General features: G+C 42.7%; 1 protein-coding gene across 9 annotated transcripts in view; it reads right to left on the reverse strand.

Annotated features, from left to right (window-relative positions):
* The window catches only part of FMNL2 (formin like 2), a 335,632-nt gene that overhangs the window by 46,874 nt on the left and 274,616 nt on the right, over window positions 1–14,142 (reverse strand). For all 9 annotated transcript variants that reach the window (XM_040357955.1, XM_040357954.1, XM_040357961.1 and 6 more), the window contains exons 12-15: window positions 9,149–9,298; window positions 7,685–7,786; window positions 4,019–4,361; window positions 2,955–3,152 (exon numbers count right to left, since the gene is read on the reverse strand). In XM_040357955.1, the coding sequence (XP_040213889.1) occupies window positions 2,955–3,152; window positions 4,019–4,361; window positions 7,685–7,786; window positions 9,149–9,298 (793 nt within the window). The remainder of the gene's footprint in view (window positions 1–2,954; window positions 3,153–4,018; window positions 4,362–7,684; window positions 7,787–9,148; window positions 9,299–14,142) is intronic.

Raw genomic sequence — 14,142 nt, forward strand, 5'->3', positions numbered from 1 at the left:
ACACTCCACACCAGGGAGAAAGCCTCGCATTACTATGTGGAGTTACAGACAGAAGGACAGGAAGTGAGGATTTCTCAGAAGAAATAAGGACATTTAAAAGCAAAATGGAAGGATGAGGTAAGTGAAGGAGGACTGTACTAAGGTAAAGGAAGCTATTTAGGAATTTTTTTTTGTACCTTTACAACCCCTTTAAAGATGTAAGCTTTTGGGACCTTTCTTATGTCCCTTCCTCAGATGTTATACAATTAATGAATTTGTATAATGCCAAAAGATTTGCAACACCCCTGCAAGACAAAACTGCCTGGTCTAAGGCCCCGTACACACGATAGAATCCATCCGCTGAAAAATCCCAGCAAATGGGTTTCAGCGGATAGATCCTATGGTGTGTACACTCCAGCGGATCTGTTTCCGTGGATATTTCTCCCCTGGATGGATTCCAGCAGATCGAATATTTGCTGACATGCCAAACAAATCCATCTGCTGGAATCCATCCCAACGGATGGATCCGCTGGTCTGTATAGACTCACCGGATCCATCCGTCCGAAGGGATCCCCCGCATGCGTCGTAATGATTCGACGCATGTGTGGAATTCCTTATATGACAGCGTCGTGCACGTCGCCGCGTCATAATCGCGGCGACGGCGCGACACGCCATCGCCAGAGGATTTCGGCGCGGATTTCAATGCGATGGTGAGTACACTCCATCGCATTAAAATCTGCTGAAATCCTCGAGAGGATTTATCTGCGGAAACGGTCCGCTGGACCGTATCCGCGGATAAATCCTCCCGTGTGTATGGGGCCTAAGAGCTCCACTACAGTTAGAACACTACAGTGGGGCCCAGACGTGCCCTTCTCTTGCTGACTGGACAGTTAATGAGAACAAGAACACTAAAGAGGTCATCCTTCTCTCCTCCTTTCAGTATATTCCTTGGGCATTGCTGCAGAGCCTGATTGGCTACCCCAAGGATAATATGAATATTAGTTTCAGATACTAACATTAGTTGCATTTAAAGCGGAGTTCCGGCCACAATTTCACTTTTGTAAATATAAATACCCCTGTAATACACAAGCTTAATGTATTCTAGTAAAGTTAGTCTGTAAACTTAGGTTGTTACAGCATTTAGACACTTTATAAAATAGAAATTGACTGGGGCCATCTTAAGTGTGGGCATCATGAAGCCAGACTGTATGACTTCCTGGATTTCAGCCTTGCAGATCTCGCACATGCTCAGTGCTGCACAAGCAGTGTCAGATCAGGTTTCAGCACCTGTGCTGTCCAAGTCACATGATTCTTTGAGACTGGGGAGTGCACAGACTCCTGGTAAGTTACACCCACTACATTCCCAGGAGTCTGTGCGGTGCATTAAGCACCTAGGTGCAGGAAGTGGGAAGATTAACTATTCTGCCTAGCAACAACACTTTGAAGGCATCTAAAAAAAAAAAAAAAATTCGTAAAGGACTAATGACATTTTTTTAAAACTACTGATGTAATGTTATATTTATAGGTGGAACTCCACTTTAAGTTATTTTTTAATGAACACATACCTGCATTAATTAGGGTTTTTATACTGCAGATTGCCTGGAGTCCAGCTTTAAACATGAAAAATGAATTTGATGATTTTTGCTTCCCACTTCTCTGTACAATTGGTAAACACCCATGCAGGCTATCCATATTTATGAAAGCAAGCTGCGCCAGTATGAGGATCTATGTCCTCTCATTTCCCTTGATGATATAAATGAGCTGACTCACAGCCGTATATTTCCTGCGAGGCTCGCAGCTAAACTGATCAGCCCACAAATAAACTTCACTACATGGGAAAAAATTTAAAAATTATGTTCACTAATGCACAAAGGAAGATGTGTGCTGCTTGATCTGTAAATTAATCAATATTAATAGTAACAGCTGCAGGAATAAAAAAGCTTTAGCTCTTTATTAGACTTTCAGGTACAAATACTAGCAGGCATGGGTCAGCACAGCTGATATCCCATAGAGCCCCAGGGAAACACTGCTAAAAGCTAGCGCGGCTAAACAAGCATTAACGTCAAAGCATTAACGTCAAAAGCACGTTTTTACAGCCGCTTTTTCCTGGGGTTGGTAGTGGCTTTGCAGCTCGTTTTTTTTCTAATGCGACGTGTGCATGAGACCTTAATGTCCCATAGTCACAACAGGAAGTGAGAGGAAATCCATTCAAAGTATGGTAAATCCCAGCAGAACTAGTGTCCCCATTGTATGATTCTCCCTGTTCCAGTGACCAGTGACCAGTTATACTTTCATTTATATGAAAGTTACACTTTAGGAAGTGTAAGGGACAGCCAAGGGTTTAGCCCAGGGGTCTTCAAACTTTTTCAAACAAAGGGCCACTTTACTGCCTTCACTTCAGACTTTAGGAGGGCCAGAATTGTGGCAAGTGGTGGGGGGCAGAAAATGTCCCGGACCCAGCTCCAGTGAGAATAAATGTGGCCTCAGGGTTGGTGGTCAGGAGGAGGAGTAGGGCCCCTATCAGTAGAAGAAATAGTATCCCATCATTGATATTAGTAGAAGAAATGGTGCCCCATATTACTGGGAAGAATAGTGCCTCATATCAGTGGGAGGAATAGTGCCTCATATCAGTGGGAGGAATAGTACCCCATATCAGTGGGAGGAATAGTGCCCCAAGGGCCGCATAAAGGCTAGCAAAGGGCCACATTTGGCCCTCAAGCCGCAGTTTGGAGACCCCTGGTTTAGCCTAATGGTAAGACTCTGGAGGGTACTTGGAGAGCACCAAAAGCACTGCACTGAAGACTTATAGCACCATGATTTCTATACAAGAATAAACTTTACTAGCATCTAAACTGACTACCTATGTAAACGTATGAGAAATCAAAACCTTCTTGGTAATAAAAGATGGAAAAAATATTTAATTTAACAATAGTGTACGTTTGAAATACATTTATCAGGAAGCCTGACTGTGTTACCTGCAAGTCCTGAGTTAAATATAACTGTGGGTGAGGCAGTTCCTGGAAGAGGGGGAGCTCCTGGTGGTGGAGGAGGAGGTGGAGGAACTGGAGGCTCCGCAGATGGTAGAGGAGGTGGTGGTGGGGGTGGAGGTGGTGGAGGAGGAGGTGGAGGTGGGGGTGCAGGCGGCATAGCTGCTGGTGTAGAACCAATTTCCACTGTAAGAAAAAGAAAGTAAAAAAAATTACAATGCAGAAATCAAGAACATAATTTCAGCTTTGTCTTGTACACTGGATTGTTGGATGCTGCTATGCACGTCATTCTTGTGTTTGATGTGTCAGTGTCAGCTCACAAACCTCACTTACCCCAACATTTCATATTTCTGATATGTGTCTCTTATACTGTGGACTTGTATAAAAAAAATATTCTGTTCTCTTTTTATTGCTTCCTTTATGTGGAATACCTTGGGATCCTGCCAGTCCCCCGGCTTTTCTATTTCAAACTGACCACGACAGGCATGTAAGCACATCCATCCAAGCGTGGTCAGTCTTTGCTATCCACTTGGAAGCATAACCTGTCTGTTATCCAAGACTTCTGTTGACACCTGCACAGCAGCATGCTGAGAGGCTGAGCCAGCTGCCGGTCAGGTATCTTGGTGGATCCCAACATTGTGGGGATCCCTGCAGAGCCTGGACCGGCTCTGTGACATCAGCCGACAGCAGACTTTAGCCTGCTGTCAGCTGAATCTGGGTTACAGGAGTGGAAAACTAAGTGCACTCCTGTGACCTACAGCAGTATGGACAAAAGAGCTTAGGCTATACTTCCCTTGGAGGAGATGCAGGCAAAATCCAAAGCTTATATCTTCTAACATATATCCTACCACTTAACCAATATCTATGGGAGTCCTAACAATTTTTAAACAACGTGACTTTTGTTATTGGCGTTAAATTAGAACTAGCATGACCAGGACTACACTGTTTTTAGCGTTGGTAGTTTTGTGGATTAGGTTTACAGATGTATCATTACATGAAGTGCATTTTAGAAGACTCCTCTTACAAATGTATAGGATACTTTGTTCACTTACCTTCCCCAGACTCTGCAGACGAAGGAGGTAGAGGTGCAGGAGTTGCTGCTGAAGACACAGAACTTCCTGATACACTTGTAGGTGCTCCAGCAGGCACAGGATGTCCAGTTTGTGGGATACCAGTGCCCGTTGATGCTCCAGGCACCACCTCTGCCCCTGATGGCACACCACCTGTCACCGGTGGCATGATAGATATATCACCATCAACTTTTTTCAGAATTTTCTGTTTTTCCAACTCATGGATCTTTCTTTCCAGAGTGGATTGTCTCTGAATGGCTTCCTCCTTCTCCTTGACCATTTTTCGCAGTGTGCTGACTTGCGTGTTTGCATCTTTACAGACATCCTGCGTGGAAACAGGAGGCAGATTAGGTAAGACAGGGTACAGTAATGGGGCAAATAAGATACATGGATAATAAAGAAAATAAATATTTCATAAAATAAAAAAATCCTGGACAGGGTTGCTTGGAGCCCTGTTGTAAGTGGCATCAGCTAAAGACTCAAGGAGATGTCCATGCAAACACAAATCAGTAGCTGAAGAAAAAACTTCAGCCATAATCTTTTTTTTTTTTTTTTTTAAAGATGGAGAAGGGTTATAACCTTCGCCGTTGTCTGTTCAAACAAATCCACCCATTATTTTTAATGCTGGTTGCTGTCACGGGGGAAAATGTGTGGGAAAATACAAACTTTTACAGCTGTCACAAGCAGAAGAAGTTATGTCTTCCAATGGGGGTCACCTGTTCCAGTAACACCTGTGAAACATACGTTTTTCCATCTCTTTGGGGTGATTCTTTCTACCTCCCAGTGTGTCCTTGGAACAGGAAATAAAATCTCCCGGTGGGAACAAAGACAGCAGTAAAAACTAGACAGAGGCTTTAACCTTGCTGCTCGCTATCCGAAGTAAGGTTTAGGTTGTGGTTGAGTTTTAGGAGTTCAAGGTTGAGGTTAATGGTCTCTTTTAGGCCTCGTACACACGATAGGTTAAACAGAGGACAACGGTCTGATGGACCGTTTTCATCGGTCAAAACTGATCGTGTGTGGGCCCCATAGGTTATTTAACCATCGGTTAAAAAAAAGCCAACTTGCTTTAAATTTAACCGATGGATTCCTAACCGATAGGTCAAAACCGATCTTTTGTAGGCACAACCATCGGTTAAAAATCCACGCATGCTCAGAATCAAGTCGACGCATGCTTGGAAGCATTGAACTTTGTTTTTTTCAGCACGTCGTTGTGTTTTACGTCACCGCGTTCTGACACTATCGATTTTTTAACCGATGGTGTGTAGGCGCGACGGACCATCAGTCAGCTTCATCGGTTAACCGATGAAAACGGTCCATCGGTCCATTCTCATCGGATGGACTGAACGTTGTGTACGTGGCATTACACTTGTTTTGTTACATTAAATCCTCAGATGACTACTTGGCACTGGAGTTCTGACTGCTGAAAACCACAGTATGGGACTATTCAATATTACACAAGCTGGAAGGAAAAATTCGAGAACAATAGCGAGAGCGGTAAAAGTACACATTTATGATGTAAGTTATGTTAATAAACAATGTAGACAATTGGTGCATACCAGATGTACAGATATGGACATATCAGGCCATGGTAGACTAAGCCCTGGTTGCTTTTGCGATCGCCCAGCAACCGTATGCAAAGCAAATTGGGATTTTTTTAAAGTCCCTGCGTGCATAAACATAGGTACTTCCCTAGATATCATTATAGGTACTTTTTAACAGGTTGATCAGGCGGCACCATGGTGTAAAGCAGTAATCATGCCTTTCTTTCATCACTTAGAAACAGAGGCACTTCAGTTGGGCTGCATTGTGATGACTGATACCTAAAAGGTAAATCCTGGCAGGTTATGCTACCAGTTTTGTACCTTAACAGTTTACACATTTTGGGCCTAATCCTCAAAAACCCAGCGCAACGTAACTTTTGCCATTTAAGTTACACCGCCGCAAAATCTCTAACTAAGTGCCCGATCCACAAAGCACTTACCTAGAAATTTTGAGCGGTGTAACTTAAATCCGGACGTACTGCGCATGCTCCCGACGTCATTTTCCCGAAGTGCTTTGCGCGGTTTTACGTTGCGCCGGGTTTTGAGAATCGCGACGGGCGTAAAAAGTTGTGGCGGGAAAAAAAAAAATTGAAAAAAAAAAGACAGCGACGCGGGATAGAAGGGTCTACTTTTATAAGGCCTAAACAGTTTAGGCCTTGTAAAAGCAGCCCTAATATTGCGACGGCAAACTAATACTTACGGAGAAAAAACGAAGCGCAAAAGCTTTGTGGATCTCTGTAAGTGCTAATTTGCATACCCGAAGCGGCATTTCGACGAGAAATGCCCCCAGCGGCGGCTGCGGTACTGCATCCTAAGATCCGACAGTGTAAGTCCCTTACACATGTCGGATCTTCTGCCTATCTATGTGAAACTGATTCTGTGGATCAGTTCCATAGATAGAAACAGGGATACGACGGCGTATCAGTAGATACGCCGGCGTATCCCTTTTGAGGATCAGGCCCTTAGATTTTTCTACAGGTTTTCATGAAAGAAAATTAAAATAAACCTGTTTGTTCAATGTCAGACCTTTCTGGAGACCTGTAAAGCGCTGCACAAACTGTTGGCGCTATATAAATCCAGTATAAAAATAATAATAATAACCCAACAGTTTTTTGTTTTATGTGGTGTCTGCTTTATCAAGTGTACAAAAACATATGCACACTTGTATTAGTAACAATGCCTTTTCCCTACTGAACAGCCACAATCTATACCAGCCTTTCTCAATGTTTTTTACCCCAGAGGAACCCTTAAAAAAAATTTCAGGTCATGAAATTAGTTTGAGAAAAATGCCTTACGTTGATGGTCAGTAAGGAGAGGGCTCTCCATTTTCAGGCAGCTAAAAATATCATTGATGTCATACCACTTGTACTGTCAAGGGGTGTTTTGCCCTGAAATTAGGCAGGAACCAGCAAATTAAAGGTCAATCAGCCATAGGTCATGGAACCTTTAGCAACCTCTGGAGAAAACCTAGGGTTCCATGCAACCCTGGCTGAGAATGGCTGATCTATACTTGGCCAAAATAAAATTGCTGAGTAACATAGTTTGTCAGCAATTGGTCAAGGAACCCATAGCAACCTCTAGAGGAAACCTAGGGCTCAATGCAACCCTGGCTGATCTATACAACGGCCAAAATCAAATTGCCTGAGTAACATCGTTTTCTGGCTCCTTGTAGAACACCCCAGAATAGTCTTAATTGTTTATCATGCAGATATCTCTGGGAGTTCCAACACAAGACATGACCCTTTATACCAAGAGATTAGTTTGTTTAGGACACAGAACAGAATAATCGTATAACCGATACCCCAGTGACAATAAAGAACACAGTAGACAGAGAACAGGAATGCCAGCGGGTTTTGTGTCTACGATATTCCTTTCACCAAAGTGGCTTCATGTTTTGTATCTCAGATACATAGCAAGGCATTGTACTGTGCCAGTCACTCACACCACTGTACAACAAATAGCAGGTCAAGGAAGATGAGGGATTTAACAAAGTAGTAGCAGGTTAGGTTTCAGCTTATTGTGAAAATCTCTACAGCATAGGCATGTTCTCTGTACATTTAGGTGAGCTCATTTTTAAATTGTAATATCAAGACAATAAGAAATGTACCCGAGCAATTTCCAGTTCTTTATGTCTTTGCATGAGCTGTTTTTCCAGTTCTACGATTTTTGACATTGCTTCATTTTCTGTGTCGAGGAGTTTTTCAGAAAGCTGAAAATAAAGCAAAAGAAACAGTTTATTTTTATTTATTTGCATGTATTCCTCAATTCCCATGGCATGAGACATTATACCATTCACATCACTCTATGCCACAGTAGAGTAGAATGCTAAAATGGCTTAACATGCATGGCTTCTTCAAGGGGGCATGTTCCCTGACTGAGTCATTATCTGCCAGCGGGCTTCTCCACTGACAGATGAATATAAAGATAAAGAATTAAAGAATGTTGGCTTTTGCCCGGCAATAGAACTTTAAAAAAAAAAAACATAATTAAAAAAAAAAAAAAAAACGGCGTGGGGCCCCCCCCAAAACCCATACCAGACCATTATCTGAGCATACAGCCTGGCAGGTCAGGTCATGTGATGTCAGAAGGGGGCGGTGCCACCGGGTGACATAGCCAGGTGGTCCTGCCCCTTGCCTATATAAGAGCTGTCAAAGCTGAAGAGAGGGCATATGTCGTGTAGTCTCTTAGAAGGTGAAGCGTTTTTTGCCATTTTCTATCTTTCGGGTCGGCGGGTGGCGTGATGCACGGTGGATGTATGCGAGGGACACTATAGATATTTTTTTCTTTTAATAAAGCACTGGTCAGAAACAGTTTTCCGTGTTTTTTACTGTGAAACTTTTTTTGGTGAATGGGGGGGGTCGGGATATGGGGGCCCCGACCAAAACCACAGCCCAGGGTTGTTGGGAAGAGGCCCTTGTCCCCATCAACATGGGAACAAGGTGCTTCGGGGTGGGCGGCAGAGCCCCCTGCCCCAAAGCACCCAACCCCCAATGTTAAGGGCATGTGGCCTGGTATGGTTCAGGACCCCTTTCCTGACCTGCCAGGCTGCATGCTCGGATAAGGGTCTGGTATGTATTTGGGGAGGACCCCACGCCTTTTAAAAAAAATGTTTTTAGTGTGGACTGGGGGAGGGGCCCTACGCCATTTTTTTTTACAATTTTTCTATTACCAGTGGGGAAGCCCGCTGACAGATAATGACTCCTGGTTGTTAAAGACGCGGACGGATGACTTCCTGGATCACTGCTTAACAACCAGCAATTTCTTCACACAGAATTCAAATTGGTCAATCGTTTTCCGACCGATCGAAATTCTAATTGTTGTGCAAAGTTGGAATTCCTCAGAAAATTCATAAATGAAACTAATTTTAATTAAAACAAACCTAAATTTAACGAAAACAAAACAAAACTAAACAAATTCCGAAACCAAACTAAACGCTTTCCATAACAAAACAAAAACAACAAAGATACTGTATTTGTATAACCTGGTATAACCTGCATATGATATATATATATATATATATATATATATATATATATATATATATATATATTGCTCTGTTGTTTCCTCTTACATGAGAAATGTTTTCTTCCAGTTCTTCCACTCTCTCCAGAGCTGCGTTCTTGGTCTCGGCATCCTCCAGGAGCGCACCCACATCAAACACATTATCTAGATAGGCCTGAATCTGGACTTGAAGCTTGTCACTTTCCGTATGCTTCAATTTCTGAAAGTAAAAGAATGCAGAAGATTAAATACAATACAATCGGTACATATAATTCACAAAGACTGGTCAAAATACTGAGAATGATAACTCAACACAAGAAAAGACGATTTTGATTGCAGTGTCATACATGAGAGGAAAGACTACAAGCGCTTAATGTACTCCCTCTGGAAAAAAGATGCTTGAGAGGAGATATGATAGTGATATACACATATCTCAATGGTGATCCCTGTGTAGGTAGGAAACAATTTTGTCTCAGGGTGTGTAAGAGGACACGGGGCCATACAATGAGACTGAAGCTGTGTAGGGGGTTTTCACTATAAGGGCAGTAAAAATGTGGAACTCTCATCCACAAATAGTGGTGTCAGCAGGAAGTATTGATAGTTTTAAAAGACTCTTGGATGTGCATCTTAATGAACACAATATACAGGGATATGGGAAATGATTATCGACATTGACACACACAGGTTGAACTGGATGGACTATTATCTTTATTTAACCTTACCAACTATGTAACTATGTAATTATATAACATGATGCTGCCTTATCTTGTTTGTGTCTGGTCTTGGGACCAGAAGCCGATACTAAATATAATCTCCAGGTATTATCCATTTCCTGACACCGAAAATTGCAACGGCCATTTTTAATGGCACCAGAGGCTCACACTACTCAAAGTTACGTTACTCCATTTCTATTTAAAAAGGAGTTCCAGTCATTTTTGTGTTTATTAAAAGTCAGCAACAACAAAAACTGTAGCTGCTGACTTTTAATAAACACACACTCACCAGTCCCAGGATCCAGCGATGTGGCCGCCCACAATACTCGGTTCTCTCCCTCTCCTCTATCCGGTGCCGGCATTACAAGTGTGGGCACCCGGCTATGACAGCTTGCGGCTTCTAAGCCAGGTGCGCAGCATGCATGTGCGAGTCACGCTGCGCCTCCTTAATGGTCAGGCAATCTTCTGGGACCTGTGACGTGTCCCAGAAGATTAAAGGGAGGGATGGGGGAGAGGAGAACTTCCACTCAGCACCACGGCACCATGAGGGATAGTAGGAGCTGGGTACCTGTCAAAACTAGGTACCCGCTCCCTCAAAAGAAAATGACATGCCAAACGTGGCATTGGAGGGTGAGAGGAGTGCTTAAAGCTGATCTTCCCCTTTTGTGTAGAGCTCCGCTTTAACTTATACCCACATTTTTTTTAAACCATGATAAAAAGATATTTAGACAAGGAAGGGTTGCCGCCCTAGGTGAGATGAGGAAGCCTGATGAAACTAGTGGGTGCCCGTCTCGGCTCACCTCCACAATCAATGTATAAAAAAGAAGAAAAGGCTGCATCACCACACCATGATTGTGATCCAAAATCCTTTATGGGGACATCCCAGAGTGACACCACAAGACCAAAGTGCCCGGTAGATGCGTTCCACACGATTATAAATGCATTTAGGTAAAAATAAGTATTTTTTTTAAAGGTTACCAGTTTAGAGTTACAGAGGAGGTCTAGTGCTAGAATTGTTGCACTTGCTCTAATGCACGCGGCGATACCTCACATGTGTGGTTTGAATGGCGTTTACATATGTGGGTGGGACTTAAGTATGTGTTTGCTTCTGAGCGTGAGCTACCGGGGACAGGGGCTTCTAAAAAAAAAAAATTTTTTTTTTTACTTAATTTTTTTTTTTTTACACTTTATATATATATATATATATATATTTATCACTTTTATTCCTATTACAAAGAATGTAAACATCCCTTGTAATATTTGCCCCTTTTTTTCAAAATTATCGGGGATGGAGACCTGTATGCTATACAAGTCATAGTCTCATTTAAAGTCCCAATCACATTCTTCTCTTCAAATGTTATAGGGATGGAAGCACACAAGTTTTTACAGATTTATTCCATGGTTTGCTGTTGCGATTCATTAAGTGCCAGTACCAGTTATCTGCATTACTGGGGCACATCGTTTTTATTAGACCATGTTCGGATTGTTATCCCTCTTTTTTTTTTGCTTATCCCCAGGAGCTGCGACGTGTCCTGCGGCTCTCCCCCACTCCCTCGCCTATTTGGTTGCGGGGCTGGGGCATTCCACTCGCTGCACGTCGACGCCACGCCCCCGGCGCCCAAGCGTTTGGCGTAATTTTGACGTCACGTGATTGGCGTTGGTTATTTCCACCTGCGTGCATCGTGATGAGGGGATCGAGCACACATATCGAGGTGCTGGTCAGTGTGGTTGCTTTTTGTCCTTTCTCATGGCACATCTTAACGTGACGTTTAGCGGGACCCTTTTGGCAGGCGGGCCATTCCCTACCCTCACGGTAATCACATTTCCACTCCACCATGCTACCTCACATGGTGCCTCTTAGGCCTCGTACACACGATAGGTTAAACAGAGGACGTTTTCATCGGTCAAAACCGATCGTGTGTGGGCCCCATAGGTTATTTAACTATTGGTTAAAAAAAAGCCAACTTGCTTTAAATTTAAAATCCACGCATGCTCAGAATCAAGTCGACGCATGCTTGGAAGCATTGAACTTCGTTTTTTTCAGCACGTCGTGTTTTATGTCACCGCGTTCTGACACAATAGTTTTTTTAACCGATGGTGTGTAGGCGCGACAGACCATCAGTCAGCTTCACCGGTTAACCAATGAAAACGGTCCATCGGTCCGGTCTCATCGGATGGACTGATCGTGTGTACGCGGCTTAAGTCTTCATTCCTGCACACTAACACTGCACCGCGGGGCTGAATTTTTTGGCCTTCCTACTATAATTATTATCTGGGCATTTGACCATGGGTCCTCTCACCCACCACCTCATTTTTTCCCCCTCACTTGCCGATTCTATTTTATTTTTATTTTTTTCTCTATAGCACATAATCTTCACGCCCAATTTTTCATTTGTTTACAGATGCCCCAAGGTTCTTATCCATCACTACAGAATTGGAAGGGGGACCCTTTCCATGCATTGTTTTTTCACTCTCCACTGGACTGCGCCGCTGCCTCATTACTCCCGCTTCAGCTCCCGGGGGGGTCGGACTCTTATTACCCCCCAGGCATTTTTAATTCCTAGCATTGGCAGTAACCCTCCTATTTAATTTCTCAATTTATCTTCAGGTAAGAGTGTTAGGATTATAGCTATTGTTCTCTCTCTTCCTGTTTTAATTAATTACCATTAATTAGATAATTTTATATTATAGGTGTCCCCAATTAGCTCCTGATGAGTGGCTATTACTCCACGAAACGCGTAGAGACTCTTTTTCAATGTTTTATCACAGCAATTACGTGGTCCGTATGGGTTTTAATTATTGGTTGAGTTATTAATTCATCATGAACTGTTACCATATCATACACTCTTGGGTTTTCTGCCAACATTTACGTTAATCATGTGTTATATTGTCTACCATGCCATCAACTTTATGATCTCTATTGTGATTTACCAATCATGTTTTATTTTATATTGTACTATATTTATTAATGTTAACATGTCATTATATGCATTATGCTCTAGTCTGTTATGAATAAACACGCTATTTATTGTATATTGATTGTCTCATCCAACTCAAGTTTTGTGTTTCATTCAAAGTCCCACTGTCTGCCTGTCCCTATTTGCCCCTTTTTGTCCATCCCTTGTAATAGGATTGGTTTATGACAGATACTTTTATGGAGAGATACGGGGTCAATAAGACTCCACATCTCTCCTCCAGGCTGGAAAGCATGAGATCAAGAAAAAAAATCCACGATCTCATGCTGACAGCCGCAATTGCGGCTTTGTTTACTTCCGGGTACCCAGGCGTGACGTCAAAATGTCACGCCCGGGCCTCCGACGGTCATAGAGATCACTGATAATCTCTATCGTTGTGGGCTGGCGCCGGCCGATACGTTCTCCGGGCCCCCAATGGCATGGGAGAGCCCGGAGAAGCACCAGATGGCGGCGGGAGGGGGGGATGTCCCCTCCCATCGCCTATAAGAATGATTAAGCAGTGGAACTGCCGCTATGATCATTCTTATGGTGCGCAGATTCGCCCGGCTGAAAAGATAGATATCTGAATGATGCCTGTAGCTGCAGGCATCATTCAGATATCCCCCCCCCCCCCGAAAGTCCAGGACGTCATATGATGTCCAGTGGTAGGGAAGTGGTTAATCATGATTAAGCACTTATAATCGTGTGAAACGCATCTACCGATCACTCTGGTCTTTTGGTGTCACTCTGGTCTTGTGGTGTCACTCTGGGATGTCCCAATAAAGGATTTTGGATCACAATCATGGTGTGCAGCCTATTCTTCATGATAAAAAGTTACATGGCCACAAAATCACAGAGGGGTTGTACAAGAAATCACACTTAAATTATCCATTGCTGGAAGACTCAGTAAAAAGTAAGAAAGAAAAAAAAAAAACTTTCCAAAAGAAACACTTTGTGATATCTGGGCATACATTTTGTTACAGTTACAATTGAAGATCTAATTTTTACCTCTCATGACCCAGACAGTATATGTTGTGATTATTAGTCACAACCAGATCACAAGGTAAAAGACAGGCATTGTCACAATCAAATGACACAATATGTAATGGAAAATCTGAGGATGATAATATGTTTTATGCACATCCTAAAATCTGGCGTCAGATTTGTAGTCTGTCTGTCTGTCTGTCTGTCTGTCTATCTATCTATCTATCTATCTATCTATGTCTACCTATAACTTTTAATTTTTTATCATTTGTGTATTATTTATATCTATTTGACTATTATGTATCACTACCTATACCTATTTTAGCAATCAATGGGGCAGATCCACAGAGCGAGTACGCCGGCGTATCTACTGATACGCCGGCGTACTTTCAAATTACCCGCATTGTATCTTT

This window comes from Rana temporaria, chromosome 6, assembly GCF_905171775.1.
Source record: "Rana temporaria chromosome 6, aRanTem1.1, whole genome shotgun sequence".
NCBI lineage: Eukaryota > Metazoa > Chordata > Amphibia > Anura > Ranidae > Rana > Rana temporaria.